Genomic DNA, 15,425 nt, shown 5'->3' on the forward strand with positions numbered 1-15,425 from the left:
GTCCTGGGACCCTGAGATCATGACCTGAGCCGAAGTCAGACGCTTAACTGACTGAGCCACCCAGGCGCCCCTGACCTTGCCTCTTATTATTTGCTAAGAAACACACTTTGTTTGCTAACAAAACACAATCAGGTTTGAACCTGCTTCCCTCAACCAGCAAGTCCACCAAAAGCTCCCCCGTTGTTTCCTCCCTTCTCCCACCACAGAGATGGTCACTCTGATGCCCCGGGACCCCACCACCTCCATTCCTGATAGTACCCTTGCATCTGTGCTCAGACATTGTTCCTTCAAGTGTACCTTTTCTTTTCATTATATGAATTTCCCCCTTTACCTCCCCTTGTGTCAAACACCCAATGAAAATAATTATTATTGCTTGTATTTGCCGAGTACATTATTTTCATAACAATCCTATGGCATGCATTTTATTGTCCTGTTCTATAAAGAAGGAAACTGAGACACAGAGAAATTAAGTAACCACACAGCTACTAAGTGATACGGCCAGAATTTGGACTCAGGCAGAAAGATTGAAACACCCATCAACTTAGCAACTCCATCCGGGTATTACACAAAACTTCCTCTCCTGAACCAAGGAGAGCATGCTTCCCTTGACCTTGCCTCTCCCCTAATCTGACCTTTATCTTTACCCTTCCACCGACTTTCAAACCCTTCAAACCAGTTCACATTCCCTCCTGCCGCTTCCTCATCTGCCCTTGTGCTCCTACCCCTTCTGCAAACGGACATCTCCATGTCCACAGAAATGGTCCCTGTGCAGCTCAGATGGTGGAGCTGTCGATCCCACAGCATGTTTTCATCAGGAGGGGTCTCTCCCGCTGAGTCCTAAGTTTCCGGTTGCTTCTACTTCTTGGAAGATGCCTGAGTGTCCGCCACGCTGTAGGCTGGTCTTTCTTGCAGGGCGTGCATCTGCTATTCTGGTAATGTGTCAACTCTCGGTGGACCAGAACGTGTCCCACCTCTTAGTTCTGCACTGCGTGCCTGGCGCTAGCACGTTTCTGATACCTAGTGACGGACTGGAACTGGAAGGTAATTGGAATCTCTACAAGCATTGGAAATAGGGTGGTGTGAGTTGCACGCTTTGGCTCTTCAACTTTGCTTCTGCCTTCGGAGGCAACGGCCCCCAGGTCATGAGAGTTTTCACTCAGAAAGTGTGGAAAACCAAAGCCATCAAAGCGACTCGGAAGCAGAAGAATCCTGATTTCTTTTTTTGCCCCAATAGCTCCGCACCACCTGAGTGACCCCAAGGCCATGTCCCTAAACATGACTTTCGAGGGAAAGAGAAGGGTCTTCGACAGGTGCCACAGGGTTTCACAAAAGCCATGTTGTCTTACAACTTCCTGTCTTACCTGCAAACTTGCTCAGACTTGAGGTTTATTACTCACGGTGTCAAAGGTGTGGTGAAGAGGGACAGAAGAACAGGTCCTCAAGGTTCATTTTTCCTGGGAGCGAGTACGCACCGGGTGAATCCAGCACCCAGCGACTCGGCCAGATTGACAAGCTTCTCTGAGCTGCCGGGGGCCTGTCTCCCGGGCCTGCGTGTTGTGGAGATGTCAGTCTGCTCTGGAACTCAGTTCTAACCGGCCTGTGGGTTTTGGTCTTTACAGCTCCTGACGGCCCACCTCAGGAAGTTCACCTGGAACCCCTGTCATCTCAGAGCATCAGGGTCACCTGGAAGGTAAACCAAGCAAACACTTGTATTCCTGGAGCTTTGTTCGCGGGGTGAGCACTTCACCCACGTTATGTGTTAGGATGCCGAGACACTAACATTTTGTGAAACTTAGGTCTTGCAACATTAGATTAAAAGCCCTTTTCTTAAACATCCAATATGTGTATCCAATTTTGAATACTTTTGCACAGAGAGTGGAGTCGTTATGTCTTGTTTTCATTCTTGAATTTGGGTCCTAAGAGCTGGTTTCCGCACAAATAAGGGAACAGATGTGCCCGGCACTTCTAACTTGAGCCCAGGGGAAGCTTTTTCTAAGTGCTTTTCCAAAGTGGCAAATCTGAGTATGGCAGATAGGATGGAGCTGGCAGAAAGGACCGTCGCCCTCACTGTGCCACCAGCTAGCGGTGTCCTTGAGAACGCCTTTCGCTTCCTCCTCAGCGAGGTGGCCTGTGGAGCCAGCTGCCGTCCAAGGCAGTAGAGTCCACACGTGGCTGCAGATGTGGACTGGCTGCTGGTCGGACGAGGGCTTGCGGCCGGTCACTGGGAGAGACGCCCTGAGCTACAGAGCAAACAACTACACACGCAGCACGGTTTCGTCCGGCCGCCGTGTTTTTCATAGCAAAGGCGTTGCTGAAGGAAGCAGCATTGGTTTAGGAGCTGGAGCAAGCTGGTGACAAGGGGCATTGAGGTGCCACTGCCCCAGGGTTCTTGACGTCACTAACCTGGTGGGGGAAACTGTCTTGGGAATTAATCATCCCTGGATGTGCTCCTGCGGATGATGACTGTAGACTCTACCTAGAGTGCTCTTGTCGGGTCCAAACTTGTGTGAGTTGCACTGGCTCTTCTAGGTCTGAGGTTCCCTCTCCTCTGCTCTCACCCTTTCCCCCTGCATTCGCACTCAGGGGAGAAGCCAAGCCAACAACCACAGTGAGGTCCTCAAGTGACAGGCCCCTAAAACCATTCAAGGCCTAATGCATCACGCCTGTTGCTGGTGTTTTCCTCCTGGGAGCAGCTCTTTTGTAAAGGGAGCTGCATCTAGAACAAAAAAGGCTCCTGGTTGTCAGGGTGGCTACTCTCTTCAGTGCCGATGCCACAGCCCCTTTGTGCGAGCTCTTATACCCCAGCCAGTGGTTGGCTCCAGCGGAGCCGCACAGACAGCGCAGGCCGGGCAGTGTGGGAAGGGGTGGCGTTCCTCTTGGCGAGCATATCCACCAGCAGCGAGCATCACACACTGTACTATCAAAGGCACTCAGCAAGCCGTAACCCTGTACGCATCCCGGCCGTTCTGCAGACGGAATGCTGACTCACTCTGTCTCAAATTAAAGGCTCTGTGAGGCTTCATCCACGGGCTCTGCACAGTCTCACACTTTGCCACTGAGAAAGGCCAGCTATTCCTGTGGCCCCTAAAGCTTTCTGGGTCCTGCCTGAGACAGGTGTCTGTCCACAGAGCTTGTACACCCCAAAATGGAAACTTTCGAGACTTTCTAGGCATGGCTTCCTTTCTGTCTCCAGTGAAGAAAAAAGGCAAGAGTCGGTAAATTGCAGTTAAATTTCTTCTTAATGTTGAAAGAATGGACACACTGTGGGCTATGGACAGAAAGCCTTGCTTCCGTTAGATCATGAGCTGGTCGTAATGCACGGTTCATGGAGCAGTGGTTTCTCTCGGAGCAGCGGGCCGATGTTGTGGGGCCTGTCAGCGTGCAGACAGGTGTCTGGATGATTTAACAGTCTGACTGAGGTAAGGACCCCCGTTCTCTGGCTTGTCATTTCACGTTGGCCTGATTACGTAATGAAAGTGCATCACTGATTCCACTAAACTGTATGCTTTTATCTACAATCCAAAGTATATGCAAAGGACAATATGCTGCATGAAATACGCCTCGATTTTATGGTGTAAAAGCCCCAGATTTGCATTTTGTGTAAGGAAACTGACCAGAAAGGGAAAGAGAGAAGGAGGTAAAGAAAGAAAGAGAAATCACATGAACCCAGAGAGGGAGTCCCGCCCCAGTCAGCAGGCTAGAAATACCAGGGTCATGGGAGGAGCGAACTGGAAACTCCTCCATGGTCACAGGACAACCGACAGAAGTAAAAGATGCACTCAGGGGAGAGAGGAGATGGAGAGCAGAAGGATGCTGGGGCTTTGGTGGGAAAACAGCCATTTTAGACTCTCGACCTCTGAAAGGTCCCGGGCACTCTGGAGACTAAAGATCACACTAGAGCTAGATATTGTTTGTCTAATTATTGTATAAGCCACACTTCTGTGACATATCTTTTCTAATGAACAAAATAAACAACACAATCTTCCCTTTTGATTTCAGCCATGTCTTTCACCAAGGAAAAGTTTCAAATTTTTAAAATTTCAAGCCTGGTGAAGGTTCCCCATGGCCCACTGCATGTCAACCGAGACCCACTGGACTCCCAAGGCCGTTCAGCATTGGCTGCAGGCTGTCACCCCCACTTTGCCCCTGTTCCAACAGGCCGTTCACGTGCCCACAGTTGGCATCCCCCTCCTCCTTCACTGTCATTGACGACACTGTTTGTGACACCCCCCCACATACCCCCCCTCCCCGTCCAGTCCTGCATGACTCTGGGAGTAACTGTCTGAGCCCCTGTGTGACCCTCACTCTTGGTGACAGCTCAGTGAGGCCCCCATCCCATGGGTTCTACCTTCCGTCTGCTTGCACCTCCTCTGTGGTTTGGAGAGCTGCTTAAGGTCAGGGAGGACCTCGTTCCTCTCTGGTCCCCATTGGCTGGCACACCCGCATGAATGAATGAGTGAACAAATGATTGGATGAGGACATCTTCGAGTTGAGAATGATGAGGTCCACAGCCCAAGGGTTCCAAATCACAGTAGCCTCCCAAACATTCTGCCTTTCAGAAACTGCCATAGAGAAGGCACCCAGCTCTGAGGAACTCCAAACCCCAGGCTGGAATATCATGAGGGTCTAACTCATGCTGCAGTGAAGTTCCGCTGAGCCTACCATGGCGGGTGCCCAAAACTGCCATCCCCGCTCCATGGAGCGCACAGACCTTTACGTATGGGCTCCTACTATAATTTATTGAAAAATAAATGACAGTAATGGTTCAAAAAATTTGTGTTAAGTGTCAGAGGAAATGGCCCTCTGCACATCACATCAAATGTCAGCCTTCAGGAAGATGTTCAAGAACCAGTGCCCTATTAAATCGGGCTTTTAATAATTTCAAGTATTTGGAGTTAAATAAAAATGCTGAGCGGTGCCTTGACAGGAACTCGAGAGATAGCATAAGAAGGGAAGAATGAAGGGGGGGAATCAGAGGGGGAGACGAGCCATGAGAGACGATGGACTCTGAGAAACAAACTGAGGGTTCTAGAGGGGAGGGGGCTGGGGGGGTGGGTGAGCCTGGTGGTGGGTATTAAAGAGGGCACGTTCTGCGTGGAGCACTGGGTGTTACGCGCAAACAATGAATCATGGAACACTACATCAGAAACTAATGATGTAATGTATGGTGATTAACATAACATAATAATAAAAAAAAGAGAGCGTAAGTGGTTCTAAATAAATAAAAAGGAAGTAAATGATAATAAAGATTCATTTTCTAACTCCTGTTCCTCCCCTTTGAACACAGAAGGGTTTGCATAAGCAAATACAATTTCTTGCAGTTTTTGCTGGGGTTATTCAGAATCAGAAAGAATATGGGGGCACCTGGGTGGCTCAGTCAGTTAAGCACCTGACTCTTGATTTCAGCTCAGGTCACGGTCTCAGGGTCGTGAGATCCAGCCCCACGTTGGGCTTGGAGCTCAGCTCGGAGTCTGCTTGCCCCTTTCCCTCTGCTCCTCCCCACTCTCAAATAAATAAATAAATAAATAAATAAATAAATAAATAAATAAATAAAATCTTAAAAAATCAGAAAGAATATTTAAAGTTACTGATTATTGATAATATATTTGATTAAGTACCTGAAAATCATAAACCTAAAGGAGAATTCTTTGGTTTTTCAGAAAATTATGGTTTAATCTACCTCCCTAAGTGTCAAAATACTGACAGAGCAAGTCTCTTTTGACAGTGCCTGTCACTTTCTCTTCTGGTCAGTCTCAGAATCAACTGATCCCATTTTATTGCAAATGAAGGACAGTTTGATTGCCCGCTATCTGTATGTGTTCATAACATAAAATCTTAAGTATCTGAAATATTTAACTACTACAAGTATCTCAAAACATTTCTCCGGGGATGCAGTTTAAGGCAGAGATTTTTTTTCCTATTGGTAGAAATATTTTCTTTTGTTTTGAATGAGAAGGCTTTTTAGAGCCATACGCTATCCCAAAACTATGAAATTTTCAATTGTTTAAATACTACGGTGCTAAAAACTGTTGTCCAACTGATGACTCAGGACAAAGTCCTGAGAATGATCTTGCCACTTTCTTGCCCCTCTGTATCAAACCCTCTGGCTAGATTTTATTTGGGATGAACAATGTTGCAGAAGAGATACCTGATTTGCATAAAATTTGAACATTGCATATTTAGGGATTTAATTAAATTTCAGTAATCCGAAGAATACTTTTAACTAAAACACCACATCTGCACAATCCCCAGTAATTCCAACTAATTGAGGCATCATTGCAATATGTTATGTTTCCCCGATGAGCTCTTACAATGGGAAAATGGCTTAGCTTGTCATTTAAAAGCAGAGCTGCCTTATTGCCAGTGACCTTCATCATAATGATTTAATAAACTGCAGGCTCCACTTGACTCCTGCATCTAAATCCCTCTACCCAGGAAATGGCATGCCACATTGGAAAAGGACTGTCTTCTAAAATGATATTTCCTGGCTGGGATCCCTGGGAAAGCAGTCTTTCTGAGCATTTGCTCTCAGCCAGACATTGTGCTCGACTTTGCATGCATTATGCCATTAGATCTGTGCATTGGGTATACTGGGTTTCATAAAATTCCTGACATTGAAGGGATTTGCCCAAAATCTGAGGGCTTGGGACTGTCAGGTCGAGGACCTTCACCAAGGTTTTTCTGACTGGTTTCTAAGCAACCGATAAGCTATGGTACACAAACTGCCAAGATTGTGGCTTGTGCAATAGTAAGGTTCAGCAAATATTAGTTTCTTGTCCTCCTTCTTCCAACTTCCTGTTATAAATTTTACTCGACTTTAATAATAGAGAAAATAGGAAAAATGTAATTTCTACCTTATCCCTCTTTCTTTCCAAATGTAAACTTAGCCTTAGCATAACTGGAGTAGTAAGTCAACACCCCTTTTTCCCAACATCCATTGAAATTCAAAAGGGTTGCCTTGAAATTAATTTTACTTCATTCCTCGACTCTCACTTTAATCCTCAGACTATGAAAAATTACAGAATTTGCATTTCTTAATCAATTTGTTCTAGAGTTGGATTTACAGCAGCTTTATTAAAAATCCCAATGACCAACGTGTCTTACAAATATTTAAGGAACTATCAGCCCTTCTCATATGAACAAGTCAGCCTCTTTCCCCTCTAACAAGAGAAGGAAAATCCAAACTGATTTCAAAACCCCTTGGTTGTCCACATACCCTACCATTATTCTCTCTTAACTTCTGTCAGTTGACTAGCTCTATGAGGGAGGAGCGCATATTTTATTTTGTTTGTTTTATTTTTGTCTGGCCACTATATCCGCAGTAGAAGTACGTTTAAATATTTGTGAAATGAATACATGAGCCATTCCCATTGTATACATTCATGTTAAAACATTCATATCAAGAGGGGCTACCTTTTCTTTTGGAAACCCTTGGACTATATTCACATCTTACTTTTTGTGTGCATGTATAAAATACACAAATCCCTTTAATAAAACGACTCATTGCTTATTTGCCCCACTTGGCATATATTTGGCATCTCTCTCCATCTATCCCTTGGATTAGCCCTCCTGGTTTAGACGTGTGATTGGCCTTCACCAATGACCCTCATTCTCTGTCCCAGAGAAGAGCCTCAAGCCAGCCTCCCAAAGGGTCCTGGCTGGCCTCCCAACCTAAGCAGGCAATTCTCTTGGTCCCCAAACCCCAAGTGTGGCAAAAAGATGCTGGCTACCTTTCCAAAGGCTGCTCAGCTGTCAGGAGTGTCGATCCAGGTCTGACACCGGGCATGCTGGAGAGGTTAGCTCAGACTCAGTATAGGAAGCACGTCCCAGTGTACCGCTCCAGTTAATTGACCCTGACAGGACGCAAATTGGGCTTGGACTAAGGGCTAGGACCAAGGCCATCTCCATTCATCAGGGGCAGTCCTTTCAGGTGGTTTATTCTGAAAGCTTCACACTGAGCCTGGATGAACCTGACAAGGCAAGGCGTCTGCGAGCAGGCACTATCGTGGTTCTGTTTCAGAGCTGTTAGATTATAAACTGCTAGGTTACAGTGAGTCAGGAAATAAGGATGGTATTTTTGCCCTGACAGAGAACATATTGTCAAGATACAAATACAAACAATGTGTAAGAATCAGAGGTCATAACTAAAAGAGCATTCTGGACATTAGTTGATGACCAGCCGTCCGTCTTTCTTTGTCTGATACATCAACATCACATTTTACAAGTCAGTTAGATCCTAAACTTGGGACATGAGGCTAAAAATTGCTCGTGGTTGGATAATATTGCAAATTACTTAATTGTTTATTAAGTACACTGTGCGTAATTTTAGCTATGAAATCTTACAGGGATATATATGAGAATATGTAATACTTTCAGTGTAAAATGAAGACTATTTACAAAAATATCACTGGACAACACTTCATTATGCGTAAAGTAGGATTAACATAAGTTAAATATATCTATAACAAGTAAATTGCATATAATAATAATAATATAATATAATATAATATAATATAATATAATATAATATAATATAAAAAGTACTGGATTAGACTTCAGGAAAATTAGATATTACTCCCATTTCTATACCTAAAAAAATGACCTCAAGCAAGTTACTTTGTCTTTGCTGAAACTCAAACCCTTTCCACTAGTTCCGTTCAGAGCGTTCTTTTCATTTTATCATAAAAACGTAAACATGCTGATGAGTATTATCTTCCCTACCAGCCTCTCAGCACTGACTGGATAACAGGGACGATGAAGGACATGAGGGCACGTTAGAATCTGCAGGTTGGGCCCTCGAGTGACAGCCTTGATTTTGATCTCCACCCTGGATGCTTGCCCCCTAGTGGTGCTTGATAGCATAGCCCTTTCTGCTAACAATACACCCCAGTAAATGTAAAGATTGTGAGATTTGCTGGACCGATAAATAAATAAATAAATTTAAATAATCTCATAATTGACAGGTGGGTAGTGATTTTAAGAAGAATATTCATAAAACTGTCTCGGTTATAGTTTTGCTGGTTCTCATAAAATACTAACTCCACTTTTAACAGAGCAAATCAGAAGTTCAAGTTACAGTGAATATGGAGCTAAGTATTATAAATGAGCTAGTTGGCATCCATCAAGCGAGTGAATGAATGAATATACACTATTTTATGTGCCTCATTTTCTTAGAGAGCACTTTTTTTTTCTTTTTTAAATTTTTTATTGTTATGTTAATCACCATATATTACAGTGTTCCATGATTCATTGTTTGTTCATAACACCCAGTGCTCCATGCAGAACGTGCCCTCCTCAATACCCATCACCAGGCTAACCCATCCCCCTACCCCCTCCCCTCTAGAACCCTCAGTTTGTTTTTCAGGGTCCATCATCTCTCATGGTTCGTCTCCCCCTCTGACATACTCCCCTTTTCTTCCTCTCCTGTTATCTTCTTCTTTTTTTTTTCTTAAAATATGTTGCGTTATTTGTTTCAGAAGTACAGATCTGTGTTGAATTAGAGAGCACTTTTTAAGCCATCTTGCTGATAACACGTTCCTCATCTTATCCCAGAAATCAAATAGGGTAGAAACATTAGTAAATGAGCCCAGATGTTAGAAGGAAAAATCAAATGAATAAAGGAAAACGTGCCCAACCAAGAATTCCGCAGACATCAGATGACACCTGTTATGTCATGGACATGTCTCCTAAGGCAAAGGAAGAAATCTGATGTTCCTTTTATCCTTTAAAACCAGGCTGGACAAAGTTCTCTGTGGTTTGTTTCAGGAAGAACTCCAGCCAGGATAGCGAGAGCCAGTTGCTGTAGGAGACTCTTCTGCATCTAATTTCCACATTTCATTTTCATAGTAACATGAAACAGAACAGAAAAACACAATGTATGCTTTCAGATTCATTTTGCCAGTACAAATACATTTAACCTAATGCACTAAGATATAACCAACTAAGTCTATCTCAAGGTAACCTCCCACAATATCTTTAAAAGCCAACTCCTCTTTGTATCAAAATCTTTGAAAACAAGTTTTACATTCTTGTAACTCTCGTGATGGATTCCTCCCATTAGCACATTCTTCCGTGCTAATTCTAAAATTCTAAAATTTTGAAAATTATAACTGGAGATGTAAAATAAAAGTGCTATGTAATTTGAGTAATCATAGAAATATAGGAAGTGAAGCAATTCTACCCTTTAAAGATATGTTATCATTTTTGTTTTTTCTGAAAGTTACAATCTAAAGTTGGATATAAGCCCTGTTTTTATCTAAATAACAGAAGAATTCAGGAGGTGTATTCTTATTGACTTCTGGAAGTCAGAATTCCCAAGAAAGGAAAAGATGAGGCAGAGAATGGGCATTGTCACTCCCGGGGGCTCTGTACAGGACTTGTGGCTGTCTCAGCATTTGGGCAGGTGTCAGGTGCGTCCTCCATCTGAGAACCAGAGTGGTCCCTGAGGGATCCCACATCCAGGATAGTATGTTGCTGACAGGGGAAATGATCCTATTGGACACTTTCTCAATGCTCTTCTCCATTATCCGTTCATGAGTGTTCATGTCTGAAATTCCTTCAGTTGGGGCTAATGCTTTTCATTACCCAAGCACAGATAAGAGACAAAGGTAGATATCTCTATGGAAGCAAAGCCCCTCTATGCCTCAATCATGACATAAAGTGTACATGGTAGATATCAAATCCACGACCAAAAGTCTGCTGTTGATGCAGGCATTGCTGGTCTTCTGACAGGACACAGGTTAGGACTTTGCCATCCCAGCAAGGAAGGGGACTGACGCCACCAAGCCCTGGCCTCTCTCGGAGCCTCCTCTCATGGAGGTGCCCCTCCTTCCACCAGTGCTCACCGCCCATCCTCCCCCGACCTCCAACCCCAGCCCACCCCGTGTATTCTACCCCGCGCCCTGCACACTGATTCAGTCCGCAGCGCTGTGTCCTCCAGGGGTCTGTAAACTGTTTCTGTCAAGGGCTAGAGAGTAAAGACTTCCAGCCTTGTGAGCCACGTAGTCTCTGTCTTAACTCCTAGCCCTGCCAACGCTAGCACAGAAGCAGACAGCCAGTAAAGCTTTACTCAGGCACGCTGACATTTGAAGCGCAGGTGATTTTCTCGTGTCACAAAATATTCTTCCTCTTTTGAATTTTGCAGCCATTTAAAAATGTAAAAAAAATATATATATATACATTCTTAGCTAAGGGCCATATAGAAGAAATGGCCAAATAGGCCCCAGGACTTGGCCCCATGTCCACCATGCTTTACCGAACATGATGACCCCTGGGAAGCAGCCACCTGCCGGTGGAATATGTCGCAAATAGTTTCCTGTTACTTGGAAGAGGGTTAAACCACCGAGGGACTCTTTCCAGGCATGAAGTGAAAGCCTTCCTTTCATTCTGCAGTTCCTTCTGAACTTCTTTGGTCCTTCTGGACAGACCTTACACTAGCAGAAGTTACAAGGACCGACAGCAGCAATTCTTTGTATGGTTGAGGCGACCATTCCTTTACAAAGAACCTAATACCATTGAAAACGCTGTGTTTTGCACCTCTCCCTGCCATCCCCAGGGGCTTCCATTACCTATAGGGTAGCTACTCCAGGCTGGGTCTCTCCGGTCTACATGGGAGGAGCCAAGCCCTTTGAGATCAGTCAGCTGCCACTAAATAGTTGGAGTCCTCTTGGCATCCTAACCCAAACCCCTTTCCCTCTGCATCCACATTGCCTGTGAAATGTCTAGACACACAGGTGAGACCTGTCTCCCAAAGCCTCACGGTCTCCAGGTGCATTGTTTCCTGGCTGGGCCCTGGCTATGCCTCTTGGTGGCCCGTGGACACATCTCATGCAGCCCCTCCCCACTGTTTCCCTGCTCTTTCCCTGGTCTGAACCTGCACACCTCCACTCTCTGTGTCATTTCTCTCCAACAGACTCCACTCCCAGACTCTAGGACATTGTGAGCCATCACCCTTCCGGGCAAGAAACATTGTTTCTCAGAAACATTAAGACATCTAAAGGCCCTGACATTAAATGTGGGATATTCTGGAGACCAGCTCTCAGAGGCAATACATATAACACCAGGTGGGGGCTGCGTACGTGCTCTGAATTCCTTTGTTAGGTCTTTGGCGGAAAACACTGGATAAGCCACTAAGGCTGGTGAGAAATGCTGTGTGGGGTTACCAGACAGCGTGGCATGCAAACAACAGTGAAATTCAGAAAAGTGAGGGGGCCCAGCAAGAGTAGCTCTTCAACACATTTGTTGGTTGGATGAATGAATGAATGAATGAATGAAATGAGAGCCACCCCCCCACACACACTTTAGAAATTAAATAAATGAAGTCCTGTTATGCAATAGTTAACCTCAATTTCATCCCATAAAACTGTAAGAGCCTGTTTCTAAAATTCTACATGTGTTTTCCAAGACCGAGCACATGCTTGGCTGCCGCCTCCTCCCCAGCTGCCAGATCTGATGAGAACACAGTGACTACCAGCTTCAAGTCAAAGTTCTTGGCCTCTCAATATTGTGCCTAGTTCAAAGTTCTGTATTCATCTCAGACCTGGACTGAATAGCTCATGCCATCTCTACCCACACGGTCAGCACAGAAACCTTCTGAAGGATCACTTGGGGCTGTTCCTTCCGGGGTCGTCTCTAGTTATCTCACCCGGGTGCTGTGGGGAGGCTGATTGCATTCCGGTAAGGCTGTCCCTCCTTCAACAATGGCGGGTCCTCCTAGAAGCTCAGATGAAATGCCCCTTCTCTGGGAATCCTCTCCCTTTTCTCTTCCACGATACCCCATGCCAACCCTCGGCACTGCAAGCACCGTGCTCTGCTCTAATCATAGGTTCACTCGCAGGTCTCCCCTTGGCTAGGAGAGGCACCAGTTCCTACTGTTCCACTGAAGGCATCCATTCATTGCGCAAGCTTACCGCGTAGCTGCTATTTATGTTGGGGCATAGGGACGGGGCCTGGAAGGAGTACATGAAGGTAAGAAAGAGTAAACGGGAAATGAGGACAGGTTACATTTCAAGGGAATTTGGAAGAATCCCAAAGGAGAATGTTCAATTCATTTTTCACCTGACTTACTCAACCTGCCTGAGTAATGTGGTATCCTTGGAATGCAGAAATCTGCAGCAGAGGTTTTAGCTCTCGGGGTTGGTCAGCGGGTGAATCCCGGCATTGAGCAGAGTCTGTTCACCTGGGCTGGGAAGGGGGAGGGAAGTGTGCAGAAACAGGACCCGGCTTGTGGCTTTCTAAAGAAGAGAGGCCTGCTCTAATCACTCACGTCCTTGATGGTGCTGTGAGCATTTGCACATCCCTGTTCTTACTGACTTTTTAAAGACCTCTGTATGTGCCACAGGCAGCTTCAAGGCTCATTTGGATGGACACATAAAATACAGACGCTTGCAAACCACAGATCCACTGACGCCGTACTACTGTTGTCATGGAGATCAAAAGAGACAGTTTCTTAAAGGAAGTGGGTGTTGGACCAGGGACCAGAGGCTGGAGGAAGGACACCTGGAAGGATGGAAGAAGGCTGTTTAGGGAGACTACAGGAGGAGAAAAATGCCAGGGCTAGAAAGAGGAGAGAGCTCCCCAGATGGCAGATCAATGAGACAAATGGAAAGAACCCAGGCTCATTACTGGATCCAAAGGTAAATGAAAGGAAGAGTCGTATTCAACACAGAAAAATAATTAACCCCTACATGAAAAGCACCACAGTGAATAGAGAAGGGCTTCTCCCAGAACTGCAGCGCACTCAAAGGGGCTTGAGAGAAGGTAGAAGCAGGACACGTGTAAATCAGAGCGGTCTGTAAATAACAGCATCTTCTGGAGCAGAAAGGCCCTCAGATTGTTGAATTCTGCAATATCCAGTGAGCCTTGGACTTTCTTTCTTTCTTTTTTCTTTTCTTTTTTTTTTTTAATTTTTCCATTCACTTACTCTCCAAAGTCTTCCTTTAATATGTATTAAGAGGACTGTTTGCCAGGTGAGATTTGCTATAAATCTGTGGGTCTGTCATAAATGATCTTTATTCTAAAAACATGTCACTCATGAGCTGGCCAAACAAGTGCACAAACTCTCCAGAATCCCTGCTTTAAGAAGGAAAAGAGAAAGGATGACATTGTCCGAACAACTTGGCTCCTCAGATGCTATTTTCTTCCCTTGACGGGGACTGGGAAGTGAAGCTGGACCCCTCCAGATCCCACCTGGATCTCTCATCCTGATGCATGAGCCACCATGCCGAGTGACCACATGGAAGCCAGCTCTCAACTTGGATCCAAGTTGCACGGTGCTCCTGAGAGATCCTTCTGTACTGGACAGTCCAGGCCTCTGATCAACAGCCACATCATGGACCTACAGTCCGGGCAGCTCTTTTATCTTCAAACCGTTCTTATTAGCCCTGCACCCAGTCAAATTATAAACCCGCAACTGACGTCATTCCTGCCCATCACTTTTTCTGTGCCTCATATATGCTCAAAACCATTCTCTTCAGCATCTACAGGAACGTTTTCTGAGAATATCCACTGTGCTGAAGCCCTGTTTTGGACAAGTGAGTGGATGAGATTTCAAACATGTTTGTGAGAATCCTTAGGCACTTGGAGCTTGCAATCGAGTCCTTGGAAACCCAACATTCGATATGGAACAGTGGCCGCAGGAGGGGATGGAAGTGATCAGCTTTCACTGAGCTGATGGTGAATCAGTGAGTGCGGGGGAGGCCAGAGGAGCGAGAACTCCTTGGATGGAGGCAAAGGAAGCAGATGAGCTGGAAGTTGAGCTGGCTTTGGAGAATGAGTTGGGCTTTGATAGAGGAGGAAGAAGAGCAGTCTCTGATGAGGGCTTTCATGAGATGGGAAAACACAAGAGAGTTGGAATTTCCATGCTTGTTCAAGGATCCAGAGAGAATCCTAGGTGTCATCGGGGCACATCCAGGGGGCATTAGCCTGGAAACACTACAACTGGGTTTAAATCTCACAACGGGTACTGCTGAGATTTGGGGAGAAGAGGGCATGATCGAAGTGGTATCTTAGGAAATTTGCCTTCTCCAGTATCTGCAACCAAGATTCAAAGTATGTTCAAGATCTCTACCTGATTTCCTCTTTTTCTTTTCTTCCTACTCCACCATTAATTTCATTCATATGGTTTCATGAAACAATTATTTTTGATCCATTTTGTCAATCACAATTTGATGATATTTAATGGCCAGAGGATTGTATTCCAAAACAGCCTTCCCCATTAGGATTTCTCCCCTACAGACATCTACCTTTATCCCAGGTAAATGCGTACACAAAGGCATAGATGTTTAAAGCGTTATCCAAAATGTATTTTATTTTTTTAAGATTTTTTATTTATTCATTTGAGAGAGAGAGAGAGAGCACAAGCAGGGGGAGGGTCAGAGGGAGAGGGAGAAGCAGGCTCCCCGCTGAGCAGGGTGCCTGACCTGGGG

At 45.2% G+C, this 15,425-nt stretch overlaps 1 protein-coding gene across 1 annotated transcript in view; it reads left to right on the forward strand.

Annotated features, from left to right (window-relative positions):
* Positions 1 to 15,425, forward strand: part of DSCAM (DS cell adhesion molecule) — a 672,449-nt gene that overhangs the window by 558,635 nt on the left and 98,389 nt on the right. Inside the window, exon 16 of the mRNA XM_028126500.2 lies at positions 1,620 to 1,690. Coding sequence (XP_027982301.1) covers positions 1,620 to 1,690 — 71 coding nt within the window. The remainder of the gene's footprint in view (positions 1 to 1,619; positions 1,691 to 15,425) is intronic.

Source organism: Eumetopias jubatus, unplaced genomic scaffold (assembly GCF_037043125.1).
Source record: "Eumetopias jubatus isolate StellerSeaLion01/CBP00866 unplaced genomic scaffold, mEumJub1_p1.0 scaffold_1, whole genome shotgun sequence".
Taxonomy (NCBI): domain Eukaryota; kingdom Metazoa; phylum Chordata; class Mammalia; order Carnivora; family Otariidae; genus Eumetopias; species Eumetopias jubatus.